At 38.3% G+C, this 25,234-nt stretch overlaps 1 protein-coding gene across 2 annotated transcripts in view; it reads left to right on the top strand.

Moving 5' to 3' along the window:
* Positions 1-25,234, top strand: part of Cftr (cystic fibrosis transmembrane conductance regulator) — a 182,797-nt gene that overhangs the window by 107,228 nt on the left and 50,335 nt on the right. For both annotated transcript variants that reach the window (XR_002818877.1, XM_004644850.2), the window contains exons 16-21: positions 5,554-5,591; positions 6,369-6,619; positions 10,386-10,465; positions 18,707-18,857; positions 20,855-21,082; positions 24,563-24,663. Coding sequence is in view for 1 of the 2 variants with exons in the window: in XM_004644850.2 (XP_004644907.1) it covers positions 5,554-5,591; positions 6,369-6,619; positions 10,386-10,465; positions 18,707-18,857; positions 20,855-21,082; positions 24,563-24,663 (849 nt within the window). In the remaining variant the exon portion in view is untranslated. The remainder of the gene's footprint in view (positions 1-5,553; positions 5,592-6,368; positions 6,620-10,385; positions 10,466-18,706; positions 18,858-20,854; positions 21,083-24,562; positions 24,664-25,234) is intronic.

Raw genomic sequence — 25,234 nt, 5'->3', positions numbered from 1 at the left:
CATGATTCATCCAGATGGCTGACACTGACAAAAGATCTACAAGGTCCTCTTCATGGTTACAGCATAAATCCTGGGATTTGAATGAGCTTGTCAGATACAAAAGTTACATTTCTTGTTATATAGGTCTTGCTTTAACTTGGTCTTAACCATCCAGCAGAAAAGTGTAACCACAAGGTATAAAAAGTAAAGCTATATTAATATGCTGAGCTGTAAAAGGCTCAAGTCAACAACTTTGAACATTTTCCAGTTGTACTGATAACTCACTACTATTATGGACTTTTGTACTATATTGGGTTATTTTGCTGAATTCAAGTACCTACAGCCTTTAGACTGGCTTCAAGTATAAGAAGTCTTGTAAAGATTTCTCCGAATACAGCTTCTCTAACTGCAGTGGAATACCTATCTCTTAAAAAACAAAACAGAAAAGGGGATATGTTGGGAGCCACGAAGCTAGGAAATCGATCGAATATATGTAGGTAGGACTTGGCCCAGTGCTAAAGCAAACAGGCTACCTCACTCCTGAGATGAGCCTCCTGTCTGGTTAAGGTTAGCCATCAGCTGCCAGGCAACCTAGTGTCATGCATTACTAACCTCACAAAAGTGTAAATAAAAGACAGTTTTGTTGTGAAAAAAAGGGAAGGAAAAAATGTGTGTATGCACAGGAGAGTTAGGATAGATGTACAGCTACTTTTTCTTAGTTCACTGAAAATAGAAGTTTGTACTAATATTGTTTAGATAAGATACCATGTCTACACCTTGTCCTCTGATTAATTGCTACAAAGACAATAATAAGCAATGTATTAATTACAGTAAACATCTTACTAATTTGTTTTGAAACCGTTTCATTACTATTTTATCTTTTTTCATTAAAATGAATAAAAACTTAAGAGTCCTGATTATCATATTAACAATGTGAAGCTAAACAAGTTAGTTTACCTCTCTGAGACTCCATTTCCTCAGCTATACAAAAGAAAGTGAAAAAGTACCAGTTTATTAGACCATTTTGTGGGTTAAAAAGCATCGTGATAAACGCTTAGCGATGTAGGGTTTGGTTCTTCTTATCATTAGCGTCATAGCCTTATTATGAGGCTTAAGACAGTCAGGTAAACAAGGCTGTATCACTCTATATGAAAATTTCAGTAGTTCATTTACACTTTAGCACAAATATGATGTGGGGTAATTTGACATGTAGATAAGAAAAATATGCTGTTGAAGTGTGTCACAAGATTTACCTCATTAATATCTGCAGTCATGCCAGATGACTAACATTAATAGGTACAAAACTCACCCTGTGCCCCATTTAATCTCAAACAGGCTTTCATAATTGTTAGTAATTTGATCCTCTGTATTGAAAGATTACATTATCTGATTTGTTATAGATTCAGTCTGAATATGGTGGTGATAATTGTTAATTTGTAGGACTTTTCTCCTGTGCAATTGAATAGAATTGAACTTGTGTGCCTTGCAGAATAATTGTATATTAAACGATTCATAGCATTGAGCCACTATGCGTTTCTAGAATATTATGATTCATTTAAGGAAACAATGGTTCATTGTTATCAGGCAATGTACATTATGAAAGAGTATATAAATACTATACAACTGCCCATGATTAGTTGAGTTCTTGCACTTGCTCCAAAAAAGTTGTCTTTATTTTTGTAATGGATAAAATGATTGATGATCCTTCTTCTGAGCAAGAAATAATAAATGCTGAGCTTTTCTCATTCTTCTATAGGTAGCAGCAATTAACTAGCTCTTAAAATTTGAATGACAAAAAATTTTGAATAGCAGAAACATGATAGAACATAGTAATTTTAAATTATATGCTTAATTATATGCCTGAACAATTCATTCACTAGTGTTTACAATCCTGTTTCCATCTTTGAATCAAGTTAAATGGTTTTTCTTCTAGATTGAACTTCTTTTTTTTCCTTTTATTAAAAATAATTTGTATAGCACATTTGTAGTATGTAATATATTTATTGTGGGGAGTCTGAACATGTGCATGACACATCTTAATTCTTTTTTTTTTTTTTTTGGTCACCTTCTCCTTCCATCCCTCCCTGTTCCCTCCAGTTCTTCTTCCCCTTCCCACTTCCAAAAGCTCTAATTCCATTTTTTCTACTCTTTTTTAAAAAACGTTTTCCTTCCTTCTCTCTTCCTCCCTCCATCTCTCATTGCCCTTCCCATTTGAAAAATGCCTCCCTACTTCCAATTATCTTTATTTTACTCTTTGTTTACACCCACTTCTCATTTCCAGTGAACACGTCATTGGTACTTCAATTGTGTTACAGGTGATAGATAATCCATCATGGTAGTTAAGTTATTTGAAAATCTGTGTCTTAGTTACTTTTCTCTCATTGCAGGGACAAAATACCTGTCACCCAAAGTTAAGGAAGGAAAGGCTTATTTAGCTCAAAGTGGAGGTTTTAGTCCGTAATCAGCTGGCTTAAAGGTAGAGTGGCACATGGCAGAGGGCAGCCATTCACGGCAGTGGAGAACAGCAAAGAGCAAGAGCCAAAAGTGGGGAGCAGCTGCGGCAGCTGGCAAGCCCCTCTCCCTTCCTTATGTTGTAGTCAAGCTCTCTGCCCCAGGGCGAGTGTAGCACTCACACCCATAATCCTAAGCTTTGAATCATGAATTAATCACAGATTCTAGAAGCCTACCCCAATGACTGCCTGAAGCTTTGAGGGGACAATCAGACACAAACCATAGCACCCTGCTTAGAGAATAATAAAGTATGATCATCACTATGTACAATGAATATTTAAATAAAATCTATTACAATAAAATATGTTGCTATGAATCTTCTATAAATCACTCCCCATTACTTCCAACACATTTGTCCACTTTGTGAAAGAGTTCTCCAATTCCTCTTTCATGGGTGTCTTTCACGAGGCTTGATTAAAAATACAGTGAATGCTGTCATGTGTCACCCAAGGAAAAAGCATGCTTGTAGGCACACACTGTGGGCATCTGCATCTGCCTTACTCACTGGATCTGGAACAAAGAAAATAAGAAAAAAGTTCTATTATGCTGATCATTCTAGTGGTCTTCTTGGCAGTGCATCATTGACTGAACAGAGAAGAGAAGCACAGGATAAATTAGGGAATGTTCTCCAGCAGCCACACCGTGTCACTGATGGGAACAGCTGAGGATGCTGTATAGTCCTTCCGTTCTATTAAGACTGTGTCAGGGATCTGTTATTACCTATTCTTTCCTGGCTTCCTTTCTGTCTGCTGATGAGGAATCCTTGAGTAGCTTTACACTGTTAAAGAAACAGAGATTCAACATACTCCCATTAAAGTATACAGTGTTCTGTGTGACAGAGAATGATGCCTAAAACCTTCAGAAAATGGAAAACAGATTTTTGCCTTCCCTGTTTACTATTCAGGACTGTCACTGTATCTAAAATTGCATGATATTTATAACCTCAAAGCATGTTGGAAATGAATTCTAGAAAGCACTCATTTGTATCTAGGCTGGCGCTTATGCTGCTGAGCTATCTCCCCTGCACTTTTCATTTGTATCTCGATGTCCAAAATATTTTTACTAAAGTTAGTAAGTCAAGTCTTTGAAAATATTTTTATTCTAGTCATTTAAAGGAGTTTGGACTGGAAAATCAATGTGGGTTGATTTTAGTGCAGTGACTATGCAATGAGTAGTTCTTTAAAAGACTCATTTGGTTATTCCATTTGTAAATATTATAAAATATTTATTTCTTTGTATAAAAACTCACATCTTGTTTATCTGTTCATCAATTTGGGCTGTTTGTAATATTTAGCTAGTGTTGCTCAGCTGTAAAGAAGGGTAAACTTGAGACATTCCTAGGTAAATGGATGCTCCTAGAAACCGAACTCTTCAGTGAAATGAATCAGACACGTGTCTAAATATCACCTTTTTTCTCTGTTGTAAGAAGCTGGGAGTGTGTGTGCAGGCCAAAGTGCATAGCAGATATTGTGGAATTGGAAGGACATTCAAATGGGAAAGGACACAAGAGGGCAGAAAGGGAAGAAAGAGAAAAAATGAGGGAAGGAAGATAACATGGAAACAAAGCTTTTGTAAATAAGAAGGGCAGGAGAGAGGGGAGGGGAATGGGAAAAAATAAGAATTTGGGGTGTACAAGTTCTGGATGATGAATGTGATCGTGATGTATACCTAACTGTACTGATAAGCTGAATTATTAAAAAGAAGAAATAACTTTAAATTTGTTTCTGAGATTTACTCTTATTCAGAAAATGTTGGCAGTGCCGGCATTATTGATGCTCCTTTAATTGGATGAAAAGGGAAAGAATACCTTAGCCAATTCAGTATCCTTATCTAGGATCTCGGGTACTTTGGTTAGCCTTGAGAGGCAGGAAGACATTTGTACAAGAACAAAGACTTTTAAAAGGGGTAGATCATTTCTGAGTTTCTTATCATGTTGAACTTGTAGGTCAAGAAAGAAAGTTTTTCCCTTCATTGAGTCAGTGCATGGATGCTGTGTGTATAATGTAGAAAAGTATGAAAGTCAGAAAATGTCACATCTAATTGGGGGATTTAATTAAAATATACGAACCTTTTAAAGTTCTTCAGTGTGTAAGAATTAATGCTAAATGTTCCCCATAAACTTTTAATGTAGTATGTACTTTAACTCAGGTAAATTCAAGTATAAGACTTATTCTAAGCGTATTTGTTGCTCCCTCTGTCATCTTCTGTGCTCATTTGTAGAGTCACTATTCTCCCTATTGCTTCCTTTTTCTATTTCATGCTCTGGGGAAGTCATCATTAGATTGATTATATAACTTGAGAGTTATTTCTAATATTGCGATTGTTATGGTATCAACATAAGATTAAATTTCTCCAAATGGTTTACAAGAATGGTGTGCCAAATTTAAATATAACTGAACACAAATAATTTAAATATCAAAGGATCAAAAAACCCACAATTGTTTAAAAATTGTCTTTGTTATGTAGAGATAACCTAAAAAATTTCTTCCTCATGCAAATGTTTTCACCATGAAAAAATACTAAATTCTAAGAATGCTACTACAAATAGTGTATGTTTTAACCTGAATACATCTTACTTTTATTTATAAACTCTGAATTTTTATACATTTGAAATATCCAATTGATTTTCAGAAATATTAAGTTTACCTTTTCCAGTAATTAATTGGTCTCCCAGGTAAGAGTCTTTGAAAATCATTCCACATCAAATGAAATCATTTAAAGCAGCCAAGGAGATTGACTGCCTGCAGGCCTACCTCTGTCTCTTCCTAAAAAGGTTTTTACTAAAAATATTTAGATGTAATATTGTTATCCTACGAGATTCCTTGAATATGGTTCCTGTTGAATAAAAGACAGAATTGACAAGTATTTGCTGAAAATTGAATTCAGTAAACTCAGTGTGTTCTTACCACAAATAATGGTGGATCAAGCAACTGTTATAAGCTGCTGGAAAACAAAGCAGAAATGAAAGTGTGTACTTTGGTGTTGGTTGTGTTGAAATTAGAGATGGGTGTGAGACGAATAAAGATGTTAGGAAAAAATAAACAATGTATTGTTTCATTCCAGGTGGCTGCTTCTCTAGTTGTCTTGTGGTTACTTAAAAAGTGAGTATTCTTATTTTACTGCAGATTGAGTTTTATTTTCACTGGTTATTTGGGTCTTGTGCAATATAGCAATATCCCCTGTGTTTTATTTCTCCCCATTAAGACAGTGAAAAAAACAAATTGTAGCTATCCTTCAGTTTTTTAGGGGAATGTGTTCCAGGGTCCCCTGATACCAAAACCTACAAAGGCTTAAATCCCTCACATAAATGGTGTAGTATTTGGATATATCTTATGTGCTTCTCCTTGTGTAATTTAATTATCTCCAAATTACTTATAATACATACTGCATTTGATAAATGTTATGCACATGATTGTTGCAATGACAAGAAATTTTCAGTACAGTTGAAATTTTTGAAATATTTCAATTCACTATTGGTTGAATTCACAGATTTACAACCACAGCTCCAGAGGGCTGACTGTATTTTGCTTAAATTGTAGGTATATGCAGACCCCAAAGTCCTTTGTGTACTTCTAAAGTAATTAATTTTGTTTCACCTCCATGAAATACAATAAAAACACTTGCAACAGATTTATGCATGTAGTATTTTCTCTTAAGTATTTTAATCTACTAAATATTAACTATGTGTACATATATATTTCAGTGAGAAAAATTTTACTGTCTTGCAATAGAAAGAACTTGATACTAAGAGCACACATTGTTAATTCGATACATTGTGTTCCTTTAGGTTCAAATTTATTTCATTTTTTCCCCATGTTTTAGAAATTCTGTAGGTAAGTGTTGCTGCCCAGTAAGGTTTTCCTTCCCTTGTTTTACAGCAATCCTCCTGAGCAGGAAGGGAACAGGACTCAAAGTGGAAACAGTAGCTACGGCGTGATTATAACAAGCACCAGCTTCTATTACATTTTCTACATTTACGTGGGCGTGGCCGACACTTTGCTCGCCCTGGGACTGTTCAGAGGCTTGCCGCTCGTGCATACGCTAATCACAGTGTCGAAAATTTTACACCATAAGATGCTGCGCTCTGTTCTTCAGGCGCCCATGTCAACTCTCAACACTTTGAAAGCAGGTACTTGACTACGTGTACAGCATGAAACTGCTGATCCAAAATCAGTGGGGCTTGCAGTTCTGTTGGTTTTCTGTAGCAACACTGGCTTTTCCAGCCCCGTAGTACGCCGTCTTGCGACTGACAGGTGTATTTCTCAGACATCCCAGGCCATCCGAGAGTGTGGGTGCTGCTGCTTTGGGACCCAGTGATTACAGTAGCCTTGCTCATTAGGATGGGCTGCTGATGGCCCGCAGCCGCAGAGGCAATCTCTCTTGCATCACTTGTCCTCTTTTCGGATATTTGTCTCAGCTTCCAGGCATCTTGTAGCCAAATATAGTATTGTTCAAAGAAGGCTATGATTTAAAATGACCAAGGAAAATGTAAAAGTCTTCTACTAATAAAGTCTTTTCAAAGAGCAAAATAACCTAGTTTTACATAACTGTTTAAGGGAAACCATATAAATTTTATTTTTCATTTTTTTCTTTTCTTGAGGTTAGGGGAGATCCCAAATTTATTTTAAAACTGTTTGTCATAGGTAAAAAAGACAGAAATTCAGAGTAATGGAATGAAGAGACCAAAACTTTGGGTAATAAGGTACTGTGAAAGTGATCAGTTTCATTGGTTTCCCCTTAGGTGAATTCACATCGAGAGATTCTGAGGGTAGTAAGTTGCCCTTCTAAGTTTCATCCCTACAACAAGCCACTGAGCTTTTACTCTAAGCCAGGGTGCAGGTTGGGGACCACGGGGGCGGGTGGTACATGCAGATCATTAAGGCACGGTCTTTACCCCAGAGGGGCTCACAGATGAAAGGATGAGCTGCAAACCCAGGCATTTGTACCGCAAGAAATAAATTGCAAGATTGAGACTTGTAGCAAAATTCATATGTAAAACTCTCAGGGAATATCCATCATTTTTACTGTATAACAAAATTTCAGAGTCAGTATACAGGAAGGCCCTTGCACTTATCTTGAAGCCCAGGGTGTCACTAACGGTTTGCCTCTTCTGATGTATCCATTGCCATTCCCCATTTTGGGGGCAAGAATTTTAGACCTAAGTGGTTGACCAATACACTTACTCTAATAAAGTCATTTTTAATGAAAATCTGAGACCCAGAGAAGCTTGGGGATTTGCCCTAGTTTCTGGCTAAGGCAGAAATGAGTTTTGAGATACAGTTGCAGAGCAGTAGCATAGTTTGAGCCCTAGTTTGACCTTGAAAGAGTTGTGATTCCAGGCAAGTTACTTTTCTGAGCGTTGGCCTGCTCACCTCTAAGGTGAGTGAAGAAATAATTATCTTAAGGGGTCTGTGGGAAAGAAACAAAGCAATCTATTTGCCTGCCACATGGCCCACCTGAAATAAGTAAAGTAAGTGTTCCCTTCTCCTCATTTTTTGGGTCTAGCAGGCACTGTTCCTCTGTGGTACACTTTCTATTCTACCTCTTTATTTTTCCAAGTTCCTCATTCATTCAGATACCACACATAATGGGTTCTGAGCCTTCTTTGTATCTTGTTCCTACTTTCCAGACCTTTTTTTTTGTATTTTTTGTGTTTTAGGGAAGGGCTTACAGGGTGTTCAGGGTCTCACTACTAGATCAAACTCAGTGATCCTCCTGTTTACAGCCTCCCAAGTGCTGGGATTACAGGCACGACACCACGTCCAGTCTCAGTTGCCCTCTCAGCGGGCCCTGGGGGCAGGGCCAGCACCGCAGACCTGGGGATTGAACCCCCAGCCCCTGCGCCTGCTTGCAGGTGCTTTAATCCACTGAGCTATTTGGCTGGCCCTCCAGACTTTGCTTTGTGAGATGATTCTTAAACACCTCTGCGTTGTTTGTGTTCCTTCTTAGTTTTGGTCCTGAGCACTGCAATAGCCACTTGATTAGAATGGCTGTTATCCTGCTCCTGCCTTTCTTCTGCCCTCCAATTTTTGTGTACATGGGTTATGCTTTCTTTTAATAACTGTCACCTAGTTATTCTCTGCTATATTTGACAATAACAAGATCAATGTATGCTTACAGTTTCTCCCAGATGTGCCTTTCTGCAATTGTAGATTGACCTTGATTTTCTGAGACTGTTGCCTGATTTTCCTGTCAGTTTTAAATGGCCTTAAGCTTATACAGACACATAGTAAGTGCTTAGAAAAGTGTATTGAATCGATGAAAAGTGTAAATGTGTATTTTGACAGACTACCACGGTAGGAAATACACACAACTGTATGATTTTTTTTTTCACCAAAGCCAACTTTTAGTTTGTAAACAGTAATTATAAACTATGGGATGGGTTTTTAAAAAAAAAACTTTTGGCTTATTTATGGAAATATATACAAATATATTTAATGAAAGATGCTAAAGAATAAATAATATCTAGGGCCAGTGAGAGAGCTGAGTGGACTAAGTGCCTGCTTAGGTAAGCACAGGGACCGGGTTTGATCCCTGGCACCACATGCCGTGCTGGCCCCACCCCCAGGCATGCTGAACCAGCTACTGAGACCGACGAGGCATGGTGAAGCATGCCTGTAATCCCAGTGCTGGGACGTTGAGTACCAAATACATTTAAGAGAAAAGAATAAATAATATCTACATATAAATCTTTTTGCTACGGTCCCTTCTGCTATAGGTGACTTCTTACAATTTACAGTCTAGGAAAAGAGGTAAGACCATTGCATGTGCAAGCAACTATACAACACACATTGTAACCCCAAGGCACAGACAAGAAAGAAAAGATCAATTCCAGCTGCACCAAGCACTGATTTGTCTTGCAGGAGGATCATTAGAGTTGGGCCTGGGAAGACCAATTTGGATAAGTAGAGATGATGGGCAAAGGTTTTCAGGAAGACAACAATGTGGGGAAAGTAGGTGGTAAGAAAGTGTGGAGTATGTTTAAAGGACAGACCAATTTGCTGAACTAGATATATTAGCAGAGGAAGCTTGTGCTAGACAGATAAGGCCATATTGTAGAAAATATTAAATATTAAACTAAGGGTTTTGGACTTTATCCTACGGTTAATAATGGATGAATGATAAAGTTCAATATGATTTTGTTTGCACAGTATTATATTTTATCTAATTGTTTGTCTAAGTCCTCTCCAGATGATGAATTCTTGAAGGGCAAGGAGCATGATTTATTCACCTCTATTATCTTAATGCCTGGTGTTGTGCCTGCCACATAGTAGACAATCCATATAGTATTATTTTTATTACAGCAATTATTGAGCTTACAAATGTGAGACTAGGACTTAGAAGACAGGCTGAAGCTTAGACTACCAGTGAAGAGGGCAGAAGGAAAATATAGCAGAGAAGTCCACATGCTAGCACATGCAAGGAGAGAGAGCTGCCTGGGACTCTGAATGGGAGACCCAGAGAAGCCTGAAGGTCCCAGGAGAGGGAGAGCTCTGTGTGATGGGATAGAGACAAGACAGCAAGGATGGCAACAGACACAGTGAATTATCTCAAAGGCAAAAAGCGAGTTTGTAGTATTAGGACAGATACCCATTCTTGAGGTAATTTATAATGAGGGCTCTATTAAAGATGCTGTGTTCATTTGTTTTTTACCTAAATCATAAAGTAATCTGTTTTATAAATGCTTAAAAGTTGGTGACTGTAACTTATGCACATAGTAACTTAGAATCTTGGGCTAAACCAAAATTTGCTAAGTTTGGATTTATCTAATTACATGCTAATTGTTATTGGGATTCTGATTGCTTCTGCTGTAATCCAAATGTAATATTAAATACATGGGTATATCTTCTTTAAATTACTCAATTTTTAAGAAATTTATCTTCCTTGTATTGTAGGTGGGATTCTTAATAGATTCTCCAAAGATATAGCCATTCTAGATGATATCCTTCCTCTTACCATATTTGACTTCATCCAGGTTTGTAAAAATTAACTATTATTAACTATCATTGTATTCCTATATTTTTTGTATTTACAAAGAGAAGTTAATAAGGTTTTGCTCGATTTTCATTTGACACTTGGCATCTATCATATAAATTTTGTGAATACCAATTCTTCAAAATAAACATAACATTAGTAAATTAAGCAAAATTGTTTATCTCTCCCTAACCCAAGGCAATCCCATATCTGGATGTAACAACTTTTCTCTGGAGTGATCTGAAAGGCAAAAAAAAGACTCTTGCCCTAAATTATTTGCCACAGAATGGGACATTTTTTACATAGATACAACTGTAGTTTGGAAGTCCATGTACTGTACGTAAGAAGAAGCCCACACTGTAATGAAGATGGGTTCCCTGGTTGGGTCGCACTCAGAACCAGAGTTACTCACAAGCACTTTGGCACAGATTGGCTCACTGTTCCCATACGGCAAGGACCACAATTAAGAGGCAGATATGAACTAAAATTGAACAGATAAAAGGAAAAAGAGAGATTCAGGTCATGTGAAGGCTGTCCCTGAGTGACAGGTATGAATAGGCCTACAGGGCAGCCCAGCAGTGAGGCTGAGTCTCTGGGTGAGCAGAGGCAGGGAGGGGGTTGAGATGACCATGACCTTGGTAACCACATTAACACACCACAATGACAGAACTCAAGAGGGCTGCTGTTGATATTCTGGGCTGTTGGGTTTGAGCACAGCTCTCTGAGCTTCCTGTCCAATTTAGTTGAAGCTTCAGAGAACAAGTACCACCACCTTAATGACCTCTTTGGAGAAGCAGCTGAAAAGGAGTGAGTGATGAGTCATTCTCCTCTCTTGCTCCTCTCCTGCCCTACAACATGAGACATGAAGACAACTTTAAAGAAAAAAGAAAAAAAAACAGAACCATCATGCATGTATGTACACAAAAAGCATTGGAAGATGGAGAAAAACCAGCCTGTCAGTTTGTGCCACTGGAAATGATTGACACAATCAAATGAATATACCATTCCAAGAGGACTTCGCAACTTCCTACAGTCAGTGTCTTTAGAGATCTAAGTCAGCAGTACCTGCTGGGATTTTTTATCTATATTTTTAGTTCACACATTCAAAGGAACATTTTTTGTGTATTTCTTTAAATGCTGGACATTTGTTCCACATTCTAGGGGTATAAATGACTGGTCCCAAGATTAGCATTATTAAATCAAGTACAAGCTGCAACATGGACTTTGACCTAATTGCGAAGACATTGGCCAATGGTGCCTCCTTAGTAATTATTTCCTTACTTTGATAGTGTACTGAGTATCTTCTAAGTCAGTTTGAGGCTTTCCGTAAAAATCCTCTGGGAGAGTTAATTCTTAAATATTTATTTTGTACATTAACATTTTTATATATATGACAGCTCTCAGATTCTTTCTTTTATGCCAGTTTGAATAGTTTCTGCTCAAATCCTAATACTTCTGAAGTTCGTTTGGTTTTGCTTCACATGTGACTAGGCAGAACAGTTTATTTAATTTCCCTATTTTATCTCTAACAGAAGAGGTCCTCAAATTAAGAAGTATATTATATGGCGATCCCAATATAGCAAAAAGTGACCCATTGTGACCTTGCTAAATAATTCATCCCAAAAGGTTGTTGAAAGGACGAGCTTCTCTGGTTCTTCTTACTTATGTCCAGACAAGTAAACACTCACTCTGATCGCAGCATTTCAGGATAGATCTATTGCACAAAATGAGGCACAGCTATTGCGTCAGTCAGTTTTCCTGTTGCTGGAACAAATGCATCAGATCCGCAGATTAGAAGAGGAAGTAATTACTTGGGGTTATAGTTTCAGGGCGTGCAGTCCAAGTTTGGCTGGCGCCAAGGCAGAGATGGCGGCATAGGACAGCCTCGTCAGGGGAACTGCTCAGCCGTGGCCGCCGGGAAGCAGAGAGAAGGGAGGAAGCAGTGCTGAAAATGCTTCTAGGCCTCAGCCCCAGTGGCGCGCCCTCTGTGGAGGCCCCACAGCTGAACACGTGAGACTTCTTAATAGATTTAAACCATGGAGTCTAAGATTTCCATCTTAAAACCCTTAATTTCTCTTCAGTCTGTTTCCTGTTGATGATATCCTGACAAATTTGCTTTACAGATTGGAGCTCTGTAAATGAAAGTAGGAGACCCAAAGACGCCATTGTTTTTGCTTGAGCTACCTTTTTCCTATTCTATAGGTTCATTACCTATAGAATAGGAAAATAAAGCTGATAGTGGTCCCTTCCAGGTGTGAAGTTATGCTTCAGTGTGGCATGCCATAATTGCCCACCACAATTTTGATCTTAAAGGCAAACAGTGAAAACATCTCCTAGCGTTATACCTATCTCTGTGTCTGAGTGAACTATTTATTCCACGAAGCAGAAACATATGTATTGTAAAACCAAAATCTTCTAGTTTCAGCCTGCAAGCTTTAAGGACTCCTTTCTAAAATTTTAATATATGTTTGCACACTGACCTAATTGCACTGGTGTTATTGACCTGCTACTTTGGTCTCTGCAATGTGTCTTTTATATCTTTTTACTACTCCTTTATTCACCCTTATTAATCCTACTTATCTCTTGGTTAGACATTTTCAAGGACTCTGAAATGCCAAGTGGGGTGGTCATTGCACGGTTTTTTTAGACATTCACTTTTTTTCTTCTGTTTCACCAATTCCAAAGTGACCTTCCTTTGTTGTCCTCTGTCTGTTTCTCTACGCTTCAGTGTCAAGAACACTGGAGATGCATTAGTGGGAGGAAATATGCCACCTCACAGATGTAGCACTTTTTAGGTTTCATATTTTCATATTTTAGGAGAAGTTTAGAGTTTGAGTAATTAGGATGGAAACTGGAAATATGTGCTCACTGTTGTGAGAGTACAGGCCAGGGGTATGAGCATCAGAATGCAGAAAAGTGTGCTCACACTTGGTCTTGACGCGAAAGCCCTCTACTTATTTACTTATTTATGTCTTTAGGCTTTTATTTAAGTCTTCCTCAGTAATACACCTGGCCAAGAATGACTCCTGTGTAATCAATTATGGACTAAAAACTAGGGTATAATTTAAGATTTCTTTGTATATAGGAGTATCAAATGTATTAAACTAGTGCTTTTAATTTTACAAATAGGGCTAAATTATTAGGGCCTGGCCCCCATAGCTAATAAGGGCCTCGTGTAGAAGTAAAACAGTGTCTTTTCTCTCAGTATGGTGAACCTTTTAGAGCTTTCAATGATAGCAAGCAGGCGGCTGCAGCACTTGTACCATAGGTGCGCTACCACCGTGGTGGCTGTAGTTGCTGGAAGTCTGATTGTGGTATTTGGTGAATGTATTATCACTTCCATGTACCCCCCTTCTCGTTCTTTTATAACCCAATATGACACCTTGGCCAGCTAACTATCCAAGCCCACTTGTGTTGGTCAACTTTTTGATACCACAGCAATATCAGAGAAATTAACTGATAGAGAGAGGTTTATTTGGGCCACAGTTTTAGAGATTGTAGTGCGATGATCACCTGGGCCCTTGGCGAGGTGGCACGTCAGGTGGGAGTGTACTAGAGGTCAAAACCTCTCATCTCATGGCCAGCAGCTAAACAGAGGGGAACAGGAAAGGGCTAGCATCCCACCATCCCCTTCCAGGACATTCTAGCATGACCCGAAGGCCTCCCACGAGTCCTCATCTTGGATATTCCACCATATCCTAACAGAATCACTGAATCTTTAACCAATGGGCCTTTACATTCATTTGAGGTCGACACGATTGTACTACCTATTGTTTCTTAACATAGGTACACTTTCATTCCTAGCCATCTCTACCATATCCTCACTCACTAAAAAGGAACTGATACTTTCAATGGAAAGCAAGTCAAAGAACAGCTTATTTCCTTTACCCACAAAGTCATTTCCCCAGCCAATATTTAATGAAAATGTCACCAATTTGGCAATACATAGTAAAGATAGCATACGTCAAAATTAATGCGGTACAGTTTACAACGACCAACATCAAACAAAAGATCCTAACTCTAATGGACCAATTAAATGGTTCTAATATACTAAAGTAATAACAGTTGTCTTTCAGATGTTTACTATAATGATTCTTTTTTTTTCTTTTTCTTTTCATTTTTTTGAGACAGAGACTTACTATGTAGCTCAGGCTTGCCTCCAACCCAGGGAGACCCTCCTGCCTCAACCTCCTGAGTGCTGGGATTACAAGTGTGCACCACCGTGTCTGGCTGGCCCATTTAAATTAAATTATATTCCTAAAATGAAACATGTTTAGAAGATAGTTTTTTCCCCAAAGTTCCTATTTATAAGACTTAGGAAAAACCTTTAGTTTGCTATTGATAAAGTATCTTGTTAAGTAGTAATTTAATGCTCATTTTTTCTTGTAGTTCTGGTAGGACCAGAATAGAATGTAGAAGCCTTCGCTTTTAGGTTACTGAGTCATGCTGTACCTATTCCAATACCTGACACAGTAAAGATTTACCCATCTATGTGTTGAATGAGTAAGGAACTGGTATTCCACCATTTGGTGATGGGAGTTGTAGGAACATTTTATCTTGGAAAAGTATCCTTGCTATATGTTACTTTGAAATTTTAGGTAGAAATAGCAAGCAATTTAAAGATTTGTGCAGATTGGAGCTACACCCTGTCATTGCCCCAATTACCAAAATGTCAGGTATTTTATTGCATCAGCTGTATATCTTCTCTGATCCCACTGAGTACCTCTTTGATCTTTCTTCTAATCTCCTCTGTTACACCTTTGAGTAATTTGGGTGGGTGGTTTAAGCTAGTTTGCTCTTTGGTGCACCCCTTATTGACTATGTTGGAGCTGGGAATTTAGGAAAGAATTTTGTTTTCTCTTCTGTGTTTCCTTTTGTTTTATGCTGAGTTTTGTAGATACATGTAAAGAATTTGTTCCTAGTATGGAAATCACTTTAGTTGCTTTTCGATGATGAACTTTGAGCAGGACTAACTATAATCCTTTGCAAAGCACCAACATCTGATTACCTTGGTTAATTTGGGAGGGGAGAATGCAGGTTAGTTAGCCCAACATGCAAGTGCTCTGGGAATGTACTCTAGTATTGTTAATGTCACAAAGATAATGTGAGTGCTGGCTTACAGAGAAGCAGTGACAGTTCTGTGACGCTGTTACACCTACTGTCCAGTACAAATTGGATGTAAACATACAATAAGAACCAGTTATGTCCCACCCTTACTCTTAGTGAAGAAATCTGCAATTATGGTGTAAACACTAAGATGACGCAGGTATTGAGTTACAGCTAATATGTACTGCAGGCAACAACCATATCTCAGCTAATGATAGAAAAGAATTCCCCAGTAATTTAACAGTTACCTATGAAAAGATTAGCAACCTTCGTGGTTATACCATTAAAGATATGGTGTTTGGAAATAAGGAAATGCGAGGGGAGAACTTTGAAGCTATAAATTCTATGATATGAAAAAGAGAAAGAAGTGATACAAAGTATCTGATTGGGTAATATAAAGGGGTTATAGAATTGTGTGAAGTTAAGAGAAAGAAAAAATGATGAGAAATAAAATATAAAAAAGGAAGGGAAAGAAAAATTTTATAAAGAAAAAAATCAAAGGGGAAAAATTACAGAAGAGAAAATTTAAAAAGAAATAAGGAAGGCATGACGGAGTAAAGAAAATGTGTGAAGCCCTAGTAAACTGGTGAAGAAGAAAGAGGAAATACTGGCCGAGAAAAGGGAAAAACAAAACGCGGCTGCTGCAGCTCGCAGCATTTGCTGGTGCACCCTACCAGCTTTTCCCTGAAGTCCTGTGGCGGCCCCCACTTGCATACTGTCTCTGTAGACTGCCCTTCTTACAAGCCATGAGCCAGCAGCCGAGTGAGAGTAGACTGTTTCTTCCCTTTGTGTGCTGTGGCCTGCCTATGGCCTGCCTCCCAGGTCTCTGTGCATTTTTACTTCCTGGCACATCCTTCCTGGTTTCCAGGGATCTACCTTTTCTTACCCCTCCCCAGGTTGTTAGTGTCCAGGTTCTGGAAGCTGGATCTCAAAGAGACTGAGTTGTTGTTGTGCTCCACACCACCATTCCCCCCCACTTTTTTTTTTTATTTTCTGAGACATAATCTCACTCTATTGTTCAGGCTGGCCTTAAAATTGTTCTGTGCTCCCATCCCCCATTTTAATATCTAACGTTTTTGACCTAGGTTTTCTCTTCCTTTTGTTTAGTTTGGCTAAATATTTGTCAATCTTGTTCATCTTTTGAAAGAACCAATTTTTGTGTTAATCATCCATGTGTGGATCCTGTGTATCATTCTACTCCATGTCATTAATTTAAACTCTGATCTATTTCTTCGCTTCTGTTAGGCTTGTTCTGGTTTTGCTAAGACCTTGAGACATATGATTAGCTCATTTATTTGGGATTATTTTGATATTTTGATGTAGGCGCTTATAGCTATAAACCTCCTTCCTCGAACTGATTATGCTTTATCCCAGAGCTTCTGATACATTGTGTTTCCATTGTCATTTGATTCTAAGAATCTCTAAATTTCTCTCCTGATTTCTGCAATGACCCACTGATCACTCAAAAGTGAATTGTCCAATCTCCATTGTTGGTATGATTTCTGTGGTTTCACATCTTGTATTTGTTAAGATTTGCTTGATGGCCTAAAACCTGATCTGTTTTGGAGAACTTTTCATGATCTTCTGAGAAGAATATGCATAGTCTGCAGTTGTCGCAGGTAATGTTCTATAGACATCTGTCAAATTCTAGAGCTTCACTGATGTTTCTTTGTTGGTTTCTGTGTGGATGACCTATCTGTTGGTGAGAGTAGGATTACTGAAGTCACCTGCTATTACTAAATTGGGACCTGTGTTTCACTTTATATTGAATAGTGTTTGTTTCATAACACTGAGTACCCCAATATTAGGTGCATATATATTTAAAATATATTTTCTTGGTGAATCGTTTCCCTTTACCATTATAATTTGCTTTATAAAATTGAGTGCACTAATATTAGTTGCATATATGTTTAAAATCTTCTGGGTGGATTGTTCTCTTTATGAGTACATAAAGGCTTTCTTTGTCTCCTCTAATTTTATTTCGAAGTCTGACACTCAGTAATTGTAGTAGGGTGACTCCAGAGACCCCTGTGGCATGACTGTTTTGTGACTTCTGATTCCCAAGAATGACTCAGTCTTCAACAAAACCCCTGCTTTGAATGGCTTCTGATTATCCTACTACCAAATACGGTGGAGGCTGCGGTGGATTTCCTGTATGCAGGTTGCCATACAAAAGGAATCACTTTCAGAATAAAATCTATATTGTACTTATGGGTTGTAAGAGGTGTGGGTTTCTCCTGGCACTGGTGCTACCCATCTGTTGTTTATTGTAGGGGTTGTCAGTCCTCTCTGGGTTTGCCTTGTGTATTCAAAGGCAGGTTTTCCTGTGAGGAGCCAAAGTGGGCATTAACATTCCAGACTGCTTTGTTTTCTTCTCTGCATTGTCTTCTGCTTTCCCATGATTTTTAGCTTTGTTGTCATTCTTTCTTGATTCTCAGAGCCCTTTGTCTTTTTCTCCTTGTTCAACATTTGTTTTCGATGTACCTTAATTCTAGATCCTGAAGAAGCTGGGCTTTGCTACTGATTTCTGCTCCCTCTGTCATAATTAATCTTCCTAAACCTATATTTAAATCAAAGATTTCTGAAAAGACTCCAGTGTAAATGTCAAAAATTGTCTCAACCAAACAAATCCTAAAATTTACACTCATACTGAAATTATTTCAAAATAGCTTTAAAAGAATGTCAGGCTGACAATTTTATATTGATTTAAAATTTATCATGTGTCACTTCAAGTTGTTTGGGAAATGAAAATACCCTGAATTCAAGGAGCGTCGTGTCTTCAAAACTTCAAGTTTGTTGTTGTCAATAACCTAAACAATTTTTTGAATTTTATTATTTTATTTGTTTATTTATTTATTGATGGTATCAGGGATTGAGCTCAGGACCTTGCACTTACCAGGCAAGCACTTATTCCACTGAGCAATCTCCCTGGCCCCAATTTTTTGAATTTAAATGCAATCTGGAAAAAAACGTATTTTGAAGTAGCTGCCTTCCCAGTAGAAGGACACCTTCCTGTCTGTAACTGAGAATGAGTGAGAGTGGGTGGGTGAGCTGGTGTAGAAATAAATCACTGACATCTTGTCTGCTTTATGGGTGGAAACATTTGCTCACTGATGTGCTTTCTTGGACCCCACAGCTGCTGTTAATTGTGATCGGAGCCGTAGCTGTTGTCTCAGTTTTACAGCCTTACATCTTCCTGGCAACTGTACCAGTGATAGCGGCCTTTATTATGTTGAGAGCGTACTTCCTCCGCACTTCACAGCAACTCAAACAACTGGAGTCTGAAGGTATGGTGCTGAATGCTCTGTGCTCATCTTGGAAAGAGCCACGTGCACTTTGGCAGATTCTTCTTCATTTACTTTTCAAAATTTTTTTCTTTTGCATATATAATTAAAATTATTATATGCAATAATGCATATATAATCCATATATGCAATAATTAAAATTATTTACCATATATAGTAATAGTATGTATATGTATTTAAAAGGAAACTGTACCATAAAGCACAAATAGATTGTATCTGCTCATTGTACTAGTACATTTGCAGTATATAATCATTGCATTCATCCTGGAGAGATGGTGCCTATTTAGAACACAGCTTATTTTTTTTAAATCCCTTTCCCCTTCCTCTCTCCCTCTTTCCTCCGTCTCTTGATTTTCTTCCCTTTTGCAAAAAAAAATCTATCTCCTTGTTTCCTATTATCTTTTATTTTGCCCTACAATCTGTTTTATATTTTGTGTTTCTTATATGAGAGAAATCATGTGATCTTTAAGCTTGTTTGATTTATTCATTCTGATTTATTTCATTTAACTTTATGGTCTCAAGCGCATCCATTTTCCTACAATTGGTTGGTTTTTTAAATTAATGATATTGTGACTTTATTTTGATTTTGAAACAAGTGCATAGAATCTTACTAGGACTGGTGAAAATGGCATGCATTTATAATTATATCAATTAAATTAAAAAGTGATGGGATATCATAAATAATTGATACATTATCCTCTTGAGCTTATTGCCTTTCAGATCCAAATTTGCCTTCAAAATCTATTTGAACCCTTTGAGAAACATAATTCCATTAGCCTTGTTGAGGGTGCATTTTCTTTTTTTAAATTTTAAAATTTTTATTGGTACATGCTTGTAGTACATAATAATTATGTTCCTCATGGGGAGTTGGTACACATACATAACATATCTTTTGAAAAAAATATGTAGTTCCTTTTTTTAGGTATTTAGTACAGGGTCTACAGGGTCTCACTACACAGATCTGACTCATACTATCTTCCCGTTTTCAGCCTCCCAAGTGCTGGGATTACAGGCGCATGCCACCAGGCCCAGTCTCAGTTGTGTCTCAGTGCGCCCAGGGCAGGGCCCACAAGGCAGGCCAGGGACTGAACCCCCAGTCCCTGCCTGTGCCTAAGCAGACTCTTTAATCCTCTGAGCTATCTGGCCAGCCCTCCTAATATATCTTAATTCTATTTTTATTCCCTCTCTCTCCTTTCGTCTCTTGATCCCTTCCCTTTTGCAAAAGACCTATCTCCCTGTTTCCTGTTATCTTTCATTTTGCTCTTTATTTAGACTTTGAGTTTCTCAGAAAAGAGAAACTAGGCAATGTTTAAACTTGTGTGTCTGATTTATTTCACATAACAGTATGGTCTCTAGGTATATCCATTTTCCTACAAATGACTCAAGTTTATCTTCTTTTTTCAGAGTAGAACTCTATTGTGTGTAAACATCATGTCTTTACTTCATTCATCTGTTGGTGACATTTAGACTGTGTCCTAGCTGCTCTATACATGGGTACTCATGGATCTCTGTGATATAAAGTGTTCACTTCCTTTTTATTTTTGGTATTGGGAATTGAACTCAGGACCTTGTGCTTGCTAGGTAGGCACTCATGCTGCCGGGCTAGGTCCCCGGCCTGATGTGTTCACTTTCAAGGAAAAACATGAAAAATTTGTAAGAGAAAAAAATTGTTTCTCACCAATAAAAAATTTAGAGTTAGCCAAAAAGAAAATGCCCAATGCTAAGTAAGAAGTATAAATAAACAAGGGTAATAATTTCATAATAAGTTTCCATCCATGGTAGCATGTACAAAGGAAAGGTAATGCATTAAAAAACTCACAGATCCTATCTACTCAAATTATGGCACCAGAATGACCTTTCCAACCAGTGACATTCATTTTATGATCCAGGTAAGTTAGTCTTTTTCAGGATCATAGCAATATGAAATTGCATTCTATGTTTACCTGATTTGCATGATGTTCTATGGAAATATTTCACAGGCAGGAGTCCAATTTTCACTCATCTAGTCACAAGCTTAAAAGGACTATGGACACTCCGAGCCTTTGGGCGGCAACCTTACTTTGAAACTCTGTTCCACAAAGCTCTGAATTTGCATACTGCCAACTGGTTCTTATATCTATCAACACTGCGCTGGTTCCAGATGAGAATAGAAATGATTTTTGTCATCTTCTTCATTGCTGTTACCTTCATTTCCATTTTAACAACAGGTACTACATAATCATTAACAACTTATCTAAGCTTGTAGCTCTAACGTTATCTTTAAGCAGTTTTTTTTGTTGGTCTTATTGTGAAACAAATGATTTCTTTGAACTTATGTGGTTTTGTGCTGAGCAACTAATTTTCCTGTTTTTAGTGTATTAAAAAAAAACTGAGACAATGTGTCTCTTAGTAAATCTATGAGTGAATGAGAAAAATCATTCATGCTCATATCAGTATAAGATCTTGATTCAAAATTTACTTTATTTTAATTTGCATCTCTTGAATGACCAATGATGTTGAACATTTTTATATATTTATCTACCATTTGTATTTCTTCATTTGAGAAGTGTCTGTTCATCTCAGATGCCCACTTTTGATTGAATCTTTGAATTTTTGGAGTCAGATTTTTAAGAAATTCCTTATGTTCTAGATAGAAGTCTTTTATCTGAGGGGCAGTCAGCTAAAATTTTTTTCAAAAAAATTTTTAAAACTTACTTTGTTAAGAACTCTCTGAAAAGCAGAAAAGAATATTCACCTGTAAACACACACACACACACACACACACACACACACCCCTCCTCTTTCCTTTTGTTCTGTTCCTCTACCCATTAGCTAGTGAAATTATTTATATAATACAAATTTTGCATGAAGAAGAACTGCCACAGTAGGGAAACTGAGGTGATAGTGTCATCAACCGGGCATGGTGGTCTGTGCTGGTAGTTCAGCACTCTAGAAAGCTGAGGCAGAAAGACCACAAGAACAACCTGTGCTGCAGAGTTAGTTCAAGGCTGGCCTGGATCAGAAGGAAACTGTGGGAAAAAAAAGCCGTGTTTTGCAAATACAAGGTTCTTAATTTGAGACTCTTTGGATAAAAAAAAAATTATAGTAAGTCAAATAAAAATGTATATAGATAAAAACGAGTTGTGTCAAAATTTTGAGCTAAGAAGTGCTAGACAAACATTCAGAGGAACTGCCAAATCTGCAGGACTGTTTGGTTATAAAAGCCCCCGCGAGAGGTATCAGCTGGACGTTCTGGGTGATCTGAATCCGGGGCAGGCAGCGCCTCTGGGCCCTTCGAGGGACCAAACGGCCTCAGAGCGCCACCACGGCCATCTTTCCCAGCTCTTGAGCACCGCCGCTGACATGCCCTGCCTTTCCCATGACTGCTTCATTTGTTTGTCTCTGAGATAGGTTTATTTAGCTGGGCATGGTGGCAGAAGCCTGTAATCACTAGTGAGCTGGGCAGAAGGACTGAAAGTTTGAGTTCAGCCTGGGAAACCCAGTGAGAGTCTGCCTGAAAATAAAAAATGTAAAAGGCAGGGGTTGTATCTCACTGGGAAGGCCCTGGGTTTGATCCTCAGTACCGCAAGAAGCGTACTAACGAAAGCAGTTTTCTTGGGCATACCCGGGACATGCACTCCAGGCGGCTTCTCAGTTCTGGCTCCTTAAATTAGTAGCACACTTACGCTGTCCTATCACAAGGCCCCAAAGGAAAAGGAAACAGGCTTCTCTCATCGGAGGAGTCTTCGTGCCACGCACCGCGCAGCTGCTGTGAGGGAGAGAAGCCGCACGTTCTCTGTGTGCTTAGTCAGAACAGCTACAGCGATGCAGAAAGGTGCGGACATGGTCGGGCAGGTCCGTGGACCTTCTGCAGCTGAGTCATTTCTGCCAACTTTTTTTTTAAACCAAAGATTTTTTTGGAGTCAGAATATTTAAATCTTTCATTTATTTGAAAGAAGATAAAAATTGTCAAATTTAAAAAATGAAGATTTCTTAACAATTAACTCAAACCAATACGTTATACGCTATCACACAGTGGTTAAGAGTGTGGTTGAATCCTGGCTTACTGGGGCAGTTGCCAAAGCGCTGCGCAGCCTGAGCACGGAGCCTGCCTGTGGCACTGGAGCTCCGTCCGGAGCTGATGTGGGCCTCCAGCCCAATCCACCCTGACTCCACTGGCCCTCGGATTTTTTTTTTTTTTTTTTAATGCGTTTGGTACAGGATCGCACTATACAGCTCGGACTCCCTGTGATCCTCCTGTTTCAGCCTCCCCAGCAGTGGTAGTACAGGCGTGCACCACCACACCCAGTCTACCTGGTCCACTCACGATGCCCAGGGACGGGGCCAGAGCGGTGTGCGTTGCTGTGGATTGAACCCCAGCCTCTGCGCTTGCCTAAGCAGGTGTTTGGTCTGCTGAGCTGCGTCACTGGCCACCTCCAGTTTATTATCTTGCAAAAATGAACTTCTCCAAACCTCCCGTTTTCCTCATGTTTAAAGAGAAACAGTAATAAAATATATCTCGTATGTCTGTGGTGAATAGCAAATGTGATAATTTGTATGAAACACTTGGGTGTAGTGCCTAATCCACAGTAAATAACCAACACCTTATACCTAAATGTTATTATTAAATTTTACCTTATTTTCACACTCACCCTCAGAATGAATGATGTACTAGCATCTTGAATGTATCTTAACTGTTGAAATAAGTTATTTAGGACTAAGAAAGCAGATATGTACTGCCTATGACACATCTTCTTTTAGAAAAACTGTAAAAAAATACTGAAATTATTAAAATGAATTGTTTCTCCCAATTGTTGAATCATAGGAGAGTTTTATCATGCAATATAAATGCAAGTAATATCAACTGGGAATTGATAGTCTAAATTTATAATAATTTAAAAACATTCCTCTTACAAAATCTTTATAAGACTGAATAATTAAGAATTTTAATTAGTTGCCTCTTATAACCCCCAAACCCCTCCTATAACCCATTTATTCTAATTATTAAAGGACTGTTTTTCCCTGGGGAGCTAGTCCTTTGTCCTCCTTCCTTCCCTTTCTTGTGGAATGGAATGGAATGGCAGAGCCATTAGCACTGAAGTGCCCATGCCATTTTCTTCCCATTAGCCTCTGAGTAGCAGAAAAGCTTGTCTTCACCGAGGTGCAGAGCACATCTAAACATCTGAAGGTGTTCCTCAAAAGCATCCTTGCCAGGGTTTTGACTTTTTACCAAGGAGCTCATCTTGATACAGGATTTTACAACAAACATGCTTCAACCCAACAGGGACAACTCCTTGAATACCTAAAATATGTATATTTTAGGTACTTATGCTGTTGAGCTGTCTCCCTGGCTCCTAAAATATATTTTTATTTTTTTTTTATTTTTCATTTTTGGTTACCAGGAATTGAACTCAGGGCCTTCTGTTTGCCAGGCAGGCGCTTGTGCCGCTGAGCTACATCCCAGGCTCAGTGGCACCAAACATGTTTTTAAAAAGATAACTCTTTCTTAATATTCAGTGACTCTCTGATTTGAAATACTGGTTGCTTGCTTGCTAGCATTATTGATCCTGTGATGAACTGAGATAGAAAACAGATGGATTCAATGCGAAATTGAACTGTAAGTTTAATGTAATAGCCTCATAGAGGAAGTAATAAAGTAGTTCACAGAAGTAACATGAGCTTTGTCCCTGTGTTCTTTCCACGTATAGGTGAAGGGGAAGGCTCAGTGGGCATTATTCTCACTCTAGCGATGAACATCATGAGTACGTTGCAGTGGGCGGTGAACTCCAGCATTGATGTGGATAGCTTGGTAAGGCAGCATTACTCTTTAATATACGAAAAACTGTAGCTAAGCCAGAAAATACAGGAACAATGTAAGGAGTAACTACATAGCCAATACTAGCGTAAGAAGTGAAATGTTACAAATAAATCAAAGATCTCTGCATCTATCTCATCAAGCCCGTATCTCGTTCGTCCACCACACAGAGTCTGCAAAGGTCACGTGCTACAGTGAGCATTCTTTATTTTATTTTGGTGGAACCAGGGATTGAACTCAGGCCCTTGCACTTGCCAAGACGTGCTTATTCCACTGAGCCATCTCCCCGGCCCCCAGTGAGCATTCTTGCACCTGTCTCCTTTGAAGGATACTCTTTTAGCTCAGATACCTAGAATTGCAGGTGACAGCATTTATGCACAAGTTTACCAACTGGTACCAAATTGCTCTCAGTCTCTTGGACCAATATATGCCCACCAAGAAAGCATAAGGATGCTCATAGCTTTATGCCTTCAGCAAGAGTTTCTTTTTTCTATCAGATGTTAGTTTTGTCAACATGATGGACATGAAGTGATCACTGAGAAGATGGGCAGCATCACTTCACTCG

The sequence above is a fragment of the Octodon degus genome, unplaced genomic scaffold (genome assembly GCF_000260255.1).
Source record: "Octodon degus isolate 3935 unplaced genomic scaffold, OctDeg1.0 scaffold00213, whole genome shotgun sequence".
Taxonomy (NCBI): Eukaryota; Metazoa; Chordata; class Mammalia; order Rodentia; family Octodontidae; genus Octodon; species Octodon degus.
The sequence above is the reverse complement of the archived record's forward strand: the minus strand, read 5'-3'. Positions and strand labels throughout refer to the sequence as shown.